This window comes from Desmodus rotundus, chromosome 9 (assembly GCF_022682495.2).
Source record: "Desmodus rotundus isolate HL8 chromosome 9, HLdesRot8A.1, whole genome shotgun sequence".
In the NCBI taxonomy this organism is placed as follows: domain Eukaryota; kingdom Metazoa; phylum Chordata; class Mammalia; order Chiroptera; family Phyllostomidae; genus Desmodus; species Desmodus rotundus.
In genome coordinates, this window is record NC_071395.1 from 34,979,036 (window position 1) to 34,991,261 (window position 12,226).

At 39.6% G+C, this 12,226-nt stretch overlaps 1 protein-coding gene across 1 annotated transcript in view; it reads left to right on the forward strand.

Annotated features, from left to right (window-relative positions):
- Positions 1-12,226, forward strand: part of KIF13B (kinesin family member 13B) — a 165,063-nt gene that overhangs the window by 102,016 nt on the left and 50,821 nt on the right. Inside the window, exons 22-28 of the mRNA XM_053910793.1 lie at positions 3,975-4,145; positions 5,476-5,633; positions 6,629-6,761; positions 9,103-9,249; positions 9,834-9,863; positions 11,306-11,405; positions 11,939-12,065. Coding sequence (XP_053766768.1) covers positions 3,975-4,145; positions 5,476-5,633; positions 6,629-6,761; positions 9,103-9,249; positions 9,834-9,863; positions 11,306-11,405; positions 11,939-12,065 — 866 coding nt within the window. The remainder of the gene's footprint in view (positions 1-3,974; positions 4,146-5,475; positions 5,634-6,628; positions 6,762-9,102; positions 9,250-9,833; positions 9,864-11,305; positions 11,406-11,938; positions 12,066-12,226) is intronic.

Here is a 12,226-nt window from a genome sequence, read left to right on the forward strand (position 1 = left end):
TTCCAGTGTATGAGTGAGCAGGAGACCACGGACACGGGAAGCAGAGGAGGCCCACACTGAACTCGTACTTCACCATGCATCCTAGGTCCGGTCCTGTGTCTCAGCAGATATTTCTGGAATGGACGTTGATATTGAGAGAACTAAGTAGGCATTAGCTGCAAGGTATGGGGAAGCTAAAGCTGTTAAAAGTTAGATTACTTTCTGTAGGTGCTTGCATATATTAAGGAGGCCTCAGGTGTTTAAGTCATTTACTTCAGTGTGAAGGGGGAAAATCCTTAATTCACTAAACGGCGAATCTTTATTGTAATGTACTTGACTTCAGAACATGTCCTTTAAGGTGTGGGATTATCAAAGATGGAGACATAGGTTTCATGACTCCATACGGCCCACCTTAAAGGTGATGGGCAGTAAATGCAGCTGTGGGAAAGGTCAGCTGCATGAGTTCACTGTCAGTACAGTAACATGCAAGGATACTATCTTACTGAAGAAGTTTATCTTTATCACTGAAAAGAAGTAGTATATCCTGGGTAACAAGCTTTTTGGAAATATAAAGTTAAAAAATCTTAAGATGTATTAAAATGGAAGATACCAAACATGTAAGAGTAGTGTGTTCCCATTCAGTTGTCACCCACGGTCAGTCTGTCCCATTCACACACCAGGCCGCTTCTGTGCCAACCCCTTCCCTTGGCTTATTTTGAAGCAATCCCAGAAATCATATTTTATCTATAAATAGTTCAGTATCTCCAAAAGAAGAATATTTTTCTAATAAAACCATATCATAATAAAAATTTATACTTTCTTAAATATCGTGAAATATCCAGTCATTTTCTTTGATTGTCTTATTTGGTGTGTCTCTGAAGTCTGTTTTAATCTTTAGGCTGTCACTTGTGTGTGTTCTTGTCCTGTCTCTTTCACTCTCTCTCTCTTACCCTACAATTTATTATAGAAAATAGGTTATTGTCTCATATTCTCTCATAGTCTGAATTTTACTGATAGGTATTATTTAACATGTTAAGATGTATTTTCCATAAATTGCTACTTAGATATACAGGCTATGCATGGGGAGGGGAGTAGCAAGGATACTTTATAGGTAGGGGCGTGTTCTTCCCTCAGAAAGCACATTAGGTTTGGTTCTCTTGTGGGGTTGTTAGCAATTGTTGGTGTTTATTGCCTGGATATTTCATTAGGCATTAGAAACGATGTTACTATAAATCTATTTCCTTCATTTATTAGCTGGAGTTCTTCTATAGAGAGAATCTTTCTGTTACCAACTGTATTGCTGTCCAGAGATACAGTTTGTATAGGAGAGGCAGGGTAAATGTTCATCTCTTCCATTATTGACTACTAATTTCCAGAATAGTGAATTGGTTTTCATACTAATATCCAAAAGCAGCCAAAGAGATTTTTTTGGTTTTAGTTTTAATGTCATTATGAACGCTTGGACTTAAATGTATTTGATGTGGTTTCCATCCACTGTATTTTTTGCCTGTGTTGAAGCGCAGATAATCCCATCTTTGGCCTGTGGGGCCTCTTCAGTGGGTTCAGGAGTCCTTTGACAGAACCCTCACCTCTTGGACTCTGCTAGCTTTTCCACATTCCGATAGGATGAATTGGTCTCATCGGTGCATTTCCTGTCCTAGACCTGAAATCAGTCATTTTCTAAGGAACCTGATTCCGTTTAGTGGAAAGTGGTTTTCAGAGACCATATTCTGAGCATGTAGTAGCCGTTGGTGTAAAAGAAGGAAGACAAATGATATGACAGTAAAAAAAATATTGGTAGAAAAAATGAAACCAGTCTGGGGACACTTAAGATAGCATGGGTAATGAGTGTCATTGGCCCATAAAAGAAGTTTGGATTTATTTTTCTGGGATGAAAAAAGCTTGCACATATTAACATTGATATTTCCAAGTATATTAAATACAATTAGTGTGTTTTAAAATTCCAAACAATGCCCCTGTTTTCCGAGGTTCCTGGGCTCTGCTATCTGGAGCAGTGGCAAGCTGAGTGAAGTCTGCGGTATTCTGACACCTTGTGGTGATTTTTGGATTCTGTAGGCAAAAACAAAAAAGCACAAAACCTGTGTTCCAAACATCGGGATATTCCCCATTCCAGTTATCCTTCACTCCTGCCCGTCTCTTTCCTGAGAACTTGCCTGTAGGGACGAGCTCAGTAGATGAATCTTGTTCTCCGTATCTTGTTTTCTTGTTTACTTCGACCTTAAAACTGAGACTGATTTCTAAGAAAAAAATGGCTTTCAGATGGAATTCAATCACAAGGAGGTGCTCGAGGCCTGGTAGTGTTTTCATTCATTTCGTTCGTTGGTAATGGTCGTCCTCACACCATTATCGTCAGGGAGTTATCCTGTTTGCCTAGGAGGGAAACCAAGCCTAGGAAAACCAAGATGTTAAGTAATTTGCTCAAAACCATACGCTAATAAGTGACAGATTTTCATTTAGATCTGTGTACTCCGAAGTCTTGTAATCTTCCCAAATACCACATTACCTCACCTTAAAGAATACAATAAGCACTTTCAATACTTAGTAAAAAAGTGATAGTTTTAAAAATTTAACAAAAAATTAAATGCTGAATACAGATCACTGTATTTGGTTTGGATGAATAAAATGTGTTTGTCAATCCACCTTGCATAGCCTGTCAGGGAAGTGCTGTCTACATTTTTCAAATTCTTGTTGCCATCACGGGAAAAATTGGGTAATAGCAGGAGTTCCCATTCATTGCTTCCCCATTGTGGACCTGGCATAGGAGAAAATAAAGCCATTTGCTTTGTGAGTATTTCTGTGTCACTGTTAAGGCTTCCTGAAGTGTTAAGACCTTTATATTTGTGGTTGCTGAACTATGTCGACTTCTGCCACACACTCAGATCTAGTATTGTGCATTCTGTGACATGCAAGGAAGTGACCAGGTGAAGAATAAATAAACGATCAATGCCCAGTCATATGAAAGGTGGCCTAAGCAGTTATAAAATCAGAATTTAGTTTAGCTTAATTAATCTTAGGATATAGTTTCCTTCATAGTTGGAGGAGTTTTAGAATATTACAAACTCAAAGTCACAAAAATTTCAGCTTAAAAAATCAATTTGATGCTACCTGTCAAAAGAAATAGTTAGAATATTTGGCTACTTTAAAATCTACTATGGGCATTTCTTTGGAGACATTTGGGTCTGATGAGACATATTTCTAATTGCACATCGTTGTCACAAAATCCTACACTTCTGCGGACCAGGGCTTGTGTGTGTGTGTGTGTGTGTGTGTGTGTTATTTTTTAAACAATTTGTCTCTCCTTCCTAAATCTGCACGGGAAGGGCATTCATTAAATGTTGGCGCAGAGAATGGTCAACATGTACCATCTTTAATCTCCATCATTCTTCACCCTTCCAAGTCTCTGAAGTATACATTCCTGATGCCTTTATAGTTTCCCCCCAAATGCTCTAGTAGCGTGTAATATTCTACTTGAGAACCTTGTTTCTTTTTATACTTTAAAATATCAAATAAACTTTTTTGCCTTTTTCTGAATATTTACCATTTATTGGCACATACACTGATTTTGTTCTTCATCATTCTTCTTAATAATCTTGTGTTTTTATGATATATCCATTAGCCACATTTGCATCATTGAATGGTGTTGATGTTTGAGAACTTTCTTCTTTTGAGTTGATTATTATAAGATGATGATGATGTTGTAAGGAACTAGAATTTGTATTTTGCATTAGCCTATAAATGCTTTAAAACGTCCACCTTTATAGTCAAGGATGTCACCCTATGTCAGCCTCTTGCTAAATAGGACTGCTGTCACCATCCCACAGATGCAGAGATACAGCCCCAGAGTGAGTGGGATTTGGTCATCATAAACCAATAGTTAGTGTGACACAGTCAGGACTGGAGTCCATATGTCTCACTCGGAGTATTTCTTGGAACTTCCTGAGTTAGAAACTAACAGGACCTTCCTTTTCTTTCAGGTTAAAATACTCCAAGCCACTGGGCTGCCGCAGCATCTGTCCCACTCTGTGTTCTGCAAATACAGCTTCTGGGATCAGCAGGAGCCGGTCCTGGTTGAAACCGAAAGGGATACCTCGTCCTCTCCTGTTAGCAAGGAACCTCAGTGCATGGTTGTCTTTGACCATTGCCACGTAAGTTTGATTTCCAGACCTGGCCGGTGTTTCATTCACTCGGGCAAAAACAAAACCATGAAGTGAGCCTTATTGTGTTGAATAGTTTGGTTCCAATGTGTGCTTTGGACCAGCATTTCTTGGGGTCGTACTGTAGCAAAAATCTGTAATGTTCATTATCAACAATATACCTTAAACTTACACAATGTTATATGTCAATTATGTCACAGTAAAGCTGGGGGGAAAAACACCAGTAAAGTGTCAATGCATTTAACTCCTCCGCAATCAAAACTTAACTTTGGTGTGAATACACATGTACATGCACATATGTGTATGTATGTGTGCACATGTGTGCTCTTCCCCAAAAGGAATCCGTGTTTTGTATTACATTATTGGAGAAATTGTCCTCTGAAAAGGTGAAGAAACTAGGGGTGTGGAGATAGGGGCTGAAGAGGGACAAGAACTACTTTACTGAGCACCCACTGCCCTTCTCGGCTCTCAAGTGTCTCTTGTTCAGCCTTTACCACAGTTGTGTTTGATGAGTGTGCTTTTTCTCAGCAGAAGCAGCCAGCTTCAGAGGGGTCAGTGTGCCCATGCTAGTAAGTGGCAGAGCCAGGAATGTCGGGTGTTAGATGCTTTTTTCTAACTGTGGCACAGATGAGCTATCTCATTTTTTTCAAGAGAGAAGCCTCTTTCTAATCTGTTTAAAACCTGGAAATGCCTTTAGTACATTAAAGATCAAGACAGAAAGAGATGGAGATTCTATCACTTTTAAAAATAAACTGTTTCAGAGATTAATCCTAGCTATTGCAAAATGCTGTCTTAAATCTATCTTGTAAAGATGGACAGGTTGGGAGAATTTATAAAAATTAGGTGATTTTTTTGTACTGACAATCATTATTTATTTCTTCCTTCTATTATAGGGGATAGCATCCTAAAAACTGTTTTTTTTTAGGGAAAAATTGTTTTTCTAACACACTGCTACCTTACTGCATATAATAACTTTTATATCAAAATATTATAGACTATTGTTGTAATTCTTAATATAATTGTTTATATTCTTTAAAATGGCTCCCAAAGTATTGTTGACAAAATGGAATATAATGCTTGTGTTTTACAATAGATTTTCAAGGTGAAACATTTTTTAAAAATCAGAGTTAAAATTATTTTTAAAGTCTAGAACTTTAGACCATGTGAGCGTTCATTACGGATGTACTGTGACGGCAGTTCTGTTCTGTAACTAAAACGTTCTTTTCTGTTTCTCCACGGGGAAGTAAATATATGATGTCGGGTGTACGTGGTCATAAGGTTGCCAGAAAGTGTTTCCTCTTCTGTAATTATTTTCTTTTAGGAGTTTTCTGTTAACATCACTGAAGACTTTATTGAACACCTTTCAGAAGGGGCGTTGGCAATTGAAATATATGGCCATAAAGTGACCGACCCTCGGAGAAACCCAGCCCTGTGGGATTTGGGGATTATCCAAGCAAAAACACGTAGTCTTCGGGACAGGTGAGTCTGAGATATCCATCTGATTCCATTTACAATTTTTACAAAGTGATAGGGATTAATACTGCCACTTATAAAGGGTTTCCTTCCCTCAGCATTATCACTGTCCCAGGAACAGATGGCGGTGTTGCCAGGGTATTAATAGCACAATTAGACTTCTTTAGACAAGTGAACTTGGAAGAGTGATAGAAGAGAGTTAAATATATGGGTAGTTAAGAATGAAGAGTGAAATAAATTGTTGGAGAATAAGTGGCTTATCATTATGAATTACTTCTAATTAATCGACTGTAGAGGAAAGGGACCATGGTGTACTCTAGAATTCAGGCTTCCTTGTGCTTCTTCAGCTCAAAGTTCTTTTCAGCTGGCATCAGTGATGGGAGGAGGCAGGCTTGTTTGTCAACTAGGATTTTAAAAAGAAGAGTTAAAAGAAATGACCAAAGTGCATATACTTGTACTTTTCACGTATCATAAATAAGAACCAGATTTTCTTTTTGTGGCATTTAGAAAGTTTTAGCAAATGCTAAATTAGACGTTGAGATTTTTTCCCCTGATGCTCTTTGATGTGAGCAAAGATACTTGTCAAGTGACTGAAGAATACAGCACTACCTTTATCAATTTATGAAAAGATAATCGCGCTGCACTTGCTTCTGTCCAACTGGTAACAATGTTTAGATTTTTAAATAATCATCTTGAAATAGCTTTGTAATTGTCATACATTTCTCAACAAAATAAATGAACCATTTCTAGTTCTGGTGCCCTGCACGTTCAGAGAAACTCCTCTAGTAATGAACTGAAAATGTAGTCTTAGTTCTGACACTGTTTGTTTGTTTGCTTTTAATTATATTTGTTACTATGTACTTGCATATTACTCATTGATCATTCTATTGAGTTATTCATTTTGGAAATCATTGTCATTGTTAATTCTCATATGTAAGAGCCTAAGCTGCTGTATTGACATAGAAATGTATGACTTTCCAAGAATTTCAACTATTTCCTAGATGGAGTGAAGTCACCAGGAAAATGGAATTCTGGGTTCAAATTCTGGAGCAGAATGAGAATGGTGAATACTGCCCCGTAGAAGTAATTTCTGCAAAGGACGTGCCTACAGGAGGCATCTTCCAACTCCGGCAGGTAACATTATGAATGTTATTCTGAATGTTCACATTGAATTCTTTGGTACCATAAAGCTGAATATTAGATTTCCTTTTATAGAAATGTCAGTGATAATTAAAGCTAGATGGCCAACTCCATTTTTTTGTGTTAAAATCATCTACTTCATGTGTATTTTCTTTAATTTAAAAAATTATTTCTATTTATAATATTTAAAAACCAGCTTTTGTTAGGTTTAAGTAAGAAGGAGATAAGCTTTAAAGACCCACTTAAAATTGAACGGTACAAAATGAGGCAAACATTTTAAGCAGCATTAGAACATTTGTAAAGACAGAGAAGCAATGGACATTGGCAGAAAGAACAAACCTGCAGAGTCTTAACGTGCTAGGGTTCAGCTTTGGGCCTCCCGTGGCTTAGCTGAGCATCCGTGAGCAAGTCCCGTCACCTCTCAGAACCTTTTCTCAGGTAGAACCTGGAGGTGGTGATAATACCAACTTTGTAGAACTGGTGTGAAGATTAGTGATATTGTATATGAAGTACAGTGCTTGGTACATGGGAGGTGAGAAGTGTTTTCCCTCCTGGCACCAACCAGTTCTCTGCATGCACCACGTGGGTGTCCTGCAATTCAACTCAGTTTGGACCTTAACTGCCAGAGTTAGCTCTGACCCCACAGGTTTAAGGGTGCAGACTTAATCACAAGACTACCCTTGCTTCAGGTACCAGCTGCAAGTGTCAGGTTCTCAGGTCACCCACACTTCTGTTTGGTTTGGCTACAGAGTCGAGGGTTCCCACAGCTCTCCTCCTCAGGTTTGGTGACTTGCTAGAATGACTCATGAAACTTGGGAAAGCCTCTTACATACTGTTACCAGTTGATTATAAAGGATACAGCGTAGGAACAGCGCAGGAAAAGATGCATGGGTGGGCAAGGTGTGGGACGAGGTAAGAGGAGCTTCTCAGCACTTAGATTTGCTCATCAACCAGGAAGCTCTCTGAACCCCACCTTTTGTAAGTTTTTATGGCTGTTCCATTACGTAGGCGTGACTGAGGACCTCACTGGCCATTGGCGATACTTAGTCCCCAGCCCCTCTCACCGCTGTCCCCGAGGGGTGAGGCTGACAGCTCCAACTTCTAACCAAGTCTTAGTCTTTCTGATGACCTGCCCCCTCTTGAAGCTGTCTGGTGGCCTGCCAAGAGTTGACAAATTAAGTCACTTCATTAAGAGATGGCCTATAACCGGTAACACTCAGGAACCTCCGAGAGTGTTAGGAGCTGTCTGCCAGGAACTAAGGACAAAGACCAAATAGCTCTTTATGATACCACAGGAAGTGTTAAGTAAACGCCACCAGGTAGATGTGCAAACCTGCCAGAAATCGGTGCAGCAGGAAGGTAGGTGGGAATCATCACTTACCCCCAGGCAGGTTGTGATCTCGAGTGTCTGTGCTGTCAACTGAAGAAAAGGGAGAATATCTTAACAGAGCTTACACAGGAGATTTGGCAATACTCTTTTTTTTTTTTTGCCATGCTTTACATTAATTCAACATTTAGTAGAATATTGCATCCTGTGATAGTTTCCATGCTTTAGAACAATAGTCTACAGCTAGAATAGCTGTAGGAAATGAATGTTTAAATCGTTCACCGCAAAATATGAGAAAAGGTTAAAGGAAAAAGAAAGTTTGCTTAAATATTTAAATTCCTGGATGTTTTAGTAGGAGGAAGATGAGAAGCACTTATTTTCTGACCCCAGCAAATGAATTTTAGTACATTCATTCGTATATGGTCAAGGAACTAAAAACAAAAGGAAATTAGTTTAAATTATAGCATGAGTTATACACATAAAATAGGATTCTTCAGGGTGTGAAGAACATCTTTCTCTGAACATCTGTTGAAGCTATATATATCTTTTTTAGATGCCTTAGAAATTCATCTCCTGGAAGACCAGACCAGATAAGTTTTTGTGGCTTAGTATAAAGGGAATATTTGAGTATTTGTCATAGTTCTGACGATCTTTATTATCAGTGTCCAAAGGTATTTTGGGTTTATCAGGAAAGACTTTTTTTGGAGGATGTGCATCTTGACCTGGATGCTGAAAGAATCATGCAGAGGCTGGAAAGGTGTTTCGTATGTAAATGGCAACAATAAAGAATAAACATACAGAAGCTGGAATTACGTCAGCTTAGGTAGAAAGTAATGCGGGAGGAGCTGGAAAGCAGAGGTTATAGAGGCTTGTGGCAGGTAGTTCATGGAAGGGCTGTGGTGATAGGCTCATTAAAATTTCCAACATCGGCCTGTAGGGGTCTCTCTATACCAAACTTTTATGAATCCAACTGCTTTTAAGAAACTGTTCCAATTGCTGGTGTTGCAGGGGCAGTCCCGGCGAGTCCAAGTGGAAGTGAAGACTGTGCAGGAGTCTGGGACGTTACCTCTGATGGAAGAATGTATATTGTCTGTTGGAATTGGGTGTGTGAAAGTTAGAGCACTCAGACCCCCCAAGACACAGGAGACCTTCCATGTAAGTGTCTGTGCCTGTGAGGTTCTTGGTGAAAGACCCAGCCAGACAAGAGTGGCTCTGGGGACCTATTAGAAACCTGCCTTCCATGTATTCTTTTAGTATTTCTGTTGTTTTCCTTTGATACCTTTTAAAAAATTGTATCTGCATGGAATCATTGCATCACATCGTTGGTTTTGCCCTGGTACATGGCAAACTGAGGGTTAATAAAACATCTCAGCCTCCAGAAACTAACCTCCCCCATCACCACCCCTCTGCAGAAACCCCCTACTGGCTGTAAAGACGATTTGCCGGCAGGTGTTTGATTTCCCCTGGGGAGTGGGACTACAAACGCAGCAGGAGAAGTATTGTACTGGTTCCCGAAAAGGTCAAATGTGTGTTTTTCACTTTCCTATGAGAAGCTCGAGGTTGTACTCCAACTTCCTGAAAACTATAAAACCTAGAGCGAGGGTGAGCATAGGTGGAAGATGAAGCAGTATATTCATTAAATTAGAAAATAGGAAGTATGGGAAAGATTCAGATTGTTTGGTGTAGACTGATTCTTGAATAATTGTTTCTATTCTGCATAATGTATTTTTTCCCTTTAGGAGGAAGAGGAGGACATGGACAGCTACCAGGTAATGAGGCACCTGTTAACGTCACCAAAGGAGCTTCATTAAAATACTGAATTACTCATTCCTGTACTGTTACTTAATAATTACACAACTAATTTTGACTCAAATACTGCTTTTTCTCAAAGCAGTGTGGGGAACAATGAGTATTTGATAGACTAAAGCCATACACTATAAAATCTGTTTAGTGTAGGAAAATTATTTGTGACCTTTCCAAACCTGGAGCTCCCCATCCAGGTTTCCTACAGATCCCTCTCTTTAGAGTCCCTCCCTCGCTTTGTCTCTCTGGGAGTGGCGTCACCTACCCCTTTTCCTATAGGAGCTGTGTCACACTGGTCTTCAGTCAAGCCTTGCCCCTAGAGGTTTTCCTTATTGTGTAGGCCAGTTCTTTCTTCCCCACTGCATGGAGTCCCAGAGATTGGGTTTCGTTTCTCCTCCTGCCCTCCCCTTTCCCTAATCTCCTGCAGGATTTGGTTTATGTCTGCTAAGTTTTATCTTGTTAGTCTCGTCAGGACGCTCAGAGCTCTTCGGATCCCCATTATGTCATCCAGTGTAGTCACTCTCCTGGTTTTGCATCGTTCTAATTGGATAAAAATGTCTGCCTTCCTATGTAAGTCACTGATAAAAATACTGTGTCAGAGGGGGTGAAATACAAAGTCCTGTGGTACAACAACAGAGACTTCTTTTAAGCTGACGTTATTCCATTAATCACCGTTCTTTGGATGTGATATTTCAGTCATTTCTGATTTCATTCAAATAGATTCATTGTACATTTCTCCATCTTGTCCACAAGAATGTCTTGAGCTATTTGGTTAAGTGCCTTAGTGAAATCCAGATACACACCAGTTGCACAGCATTCCACTGATCTACCCAGTCCTGTAACTTTGTTACAAAAGGAAATGAGGTGAGATCAGTATACAGGCAGGTGTTGACTGGTAGAGATGTTCGGCTGTTGATAATGGCCCCTGTTCCCTCTCCCCTCCTCACACCAAAACAAGGGAAAGAAGCATTTACAGGTTGTTTGTAGAGACTAATGCAACATGCTGAAGGCTGGAGTGAAGAACTTTGAAGAATTGTGATGAACGTTCCAAGGGATGTAAATATGAAGATTATTGAATAGTAGTTGTGGTTTTTATCCAGCATAAAGACCTCATAGAAGATCTTAGTTGCAAGTGCTGGGAGTTCTATACATTGAGCCAATAGGAAAAAACCGGTTCTGAACATCAGAGAACGGCCTTTCAGAAAGTCTTACTCTAGAACAATAATGCTTCAATTTCTGGAAGTTTTTATTTTGAATGATGGTTGGAGTCAATTAATGGTGGTAATAAAGACATTAGTAATGATACTTAACATTTTCAAAGCACATTAGAGTAATGTAAGATAGAGCATCAGTTTCAAATATATTGTCTACACATTATGTATCTATCATTTCCCTTGTTTTCTTCCAGGATCGGGACTTAGAGAGACTGCGTAGAAAATGGCTAAATGCATTAACAAAACGTCAGGAGTACCTAGATCAACAACTGCAAAAGCTTGTCAGTAAACATGGTAGGAAAAGCAAGTTAAATACTTCCCTTCCCCCTGCGTTAGGGCGTAATTAATCCCCATTTGCAACCACATAAATTAGAAGTAGGTGAAGACATCAATTATGGAGATGGCCGGAGTGTAGGAATGTTATTTGTGCCATATCCGTTCAAAAGAACATTCATCTCATTGTGATGATGTCTTTGCACAGGTCTCCCTCAGCCCCCAACAAAGAGAGAAAAAATACAGCACACAAAGTGCACATTGTCCCCCAAAATAACATCTCTTGATTATTGTCCAAAAGCACTTGAATCCTCTGACTCTGGAGGAAGTCATTCACGTGCTCCTCCATGGGGATGCCTCCGGAAGAGCACACCGACCTCTCTAGCTTATGGTTTTCTTATCACACAGTTTTTGTCATGACTTAGGGAAGTCACAAGTTTCTAGTGAACCCGCATTAACCAATAATTGAAATGGAAAAGCCTGTCGCTACACAGGACGAAAGTGTAAGCAGCAAGTGAGAGAACCTTATTGGATCCTCATTCCTGATGTTCCAGATAAAACAGAGGATGATGCTGACCGTGAAGCTCAACTGCTGGAGATGAGGTTGACTCTGACTGAAGAGAGGAACGCGGTCATGGTCCCCTCCGCCGGCAGTGGGATTCCAGGGGCCCCGGCAGAATGGTACCATTGCCGCCGTGTGTCTCCTAAAGTTCTAAAGAAGCCAGCTGCTTTCCGTGTGATTTTTGCCTGCACTTTAATTAATGGAAGACTCATTATAGCATATGGGAAAAAAGTTGTTTGAATTAGAGGAAGTGTTAAATTATTTTCATGAGTTGGAATAA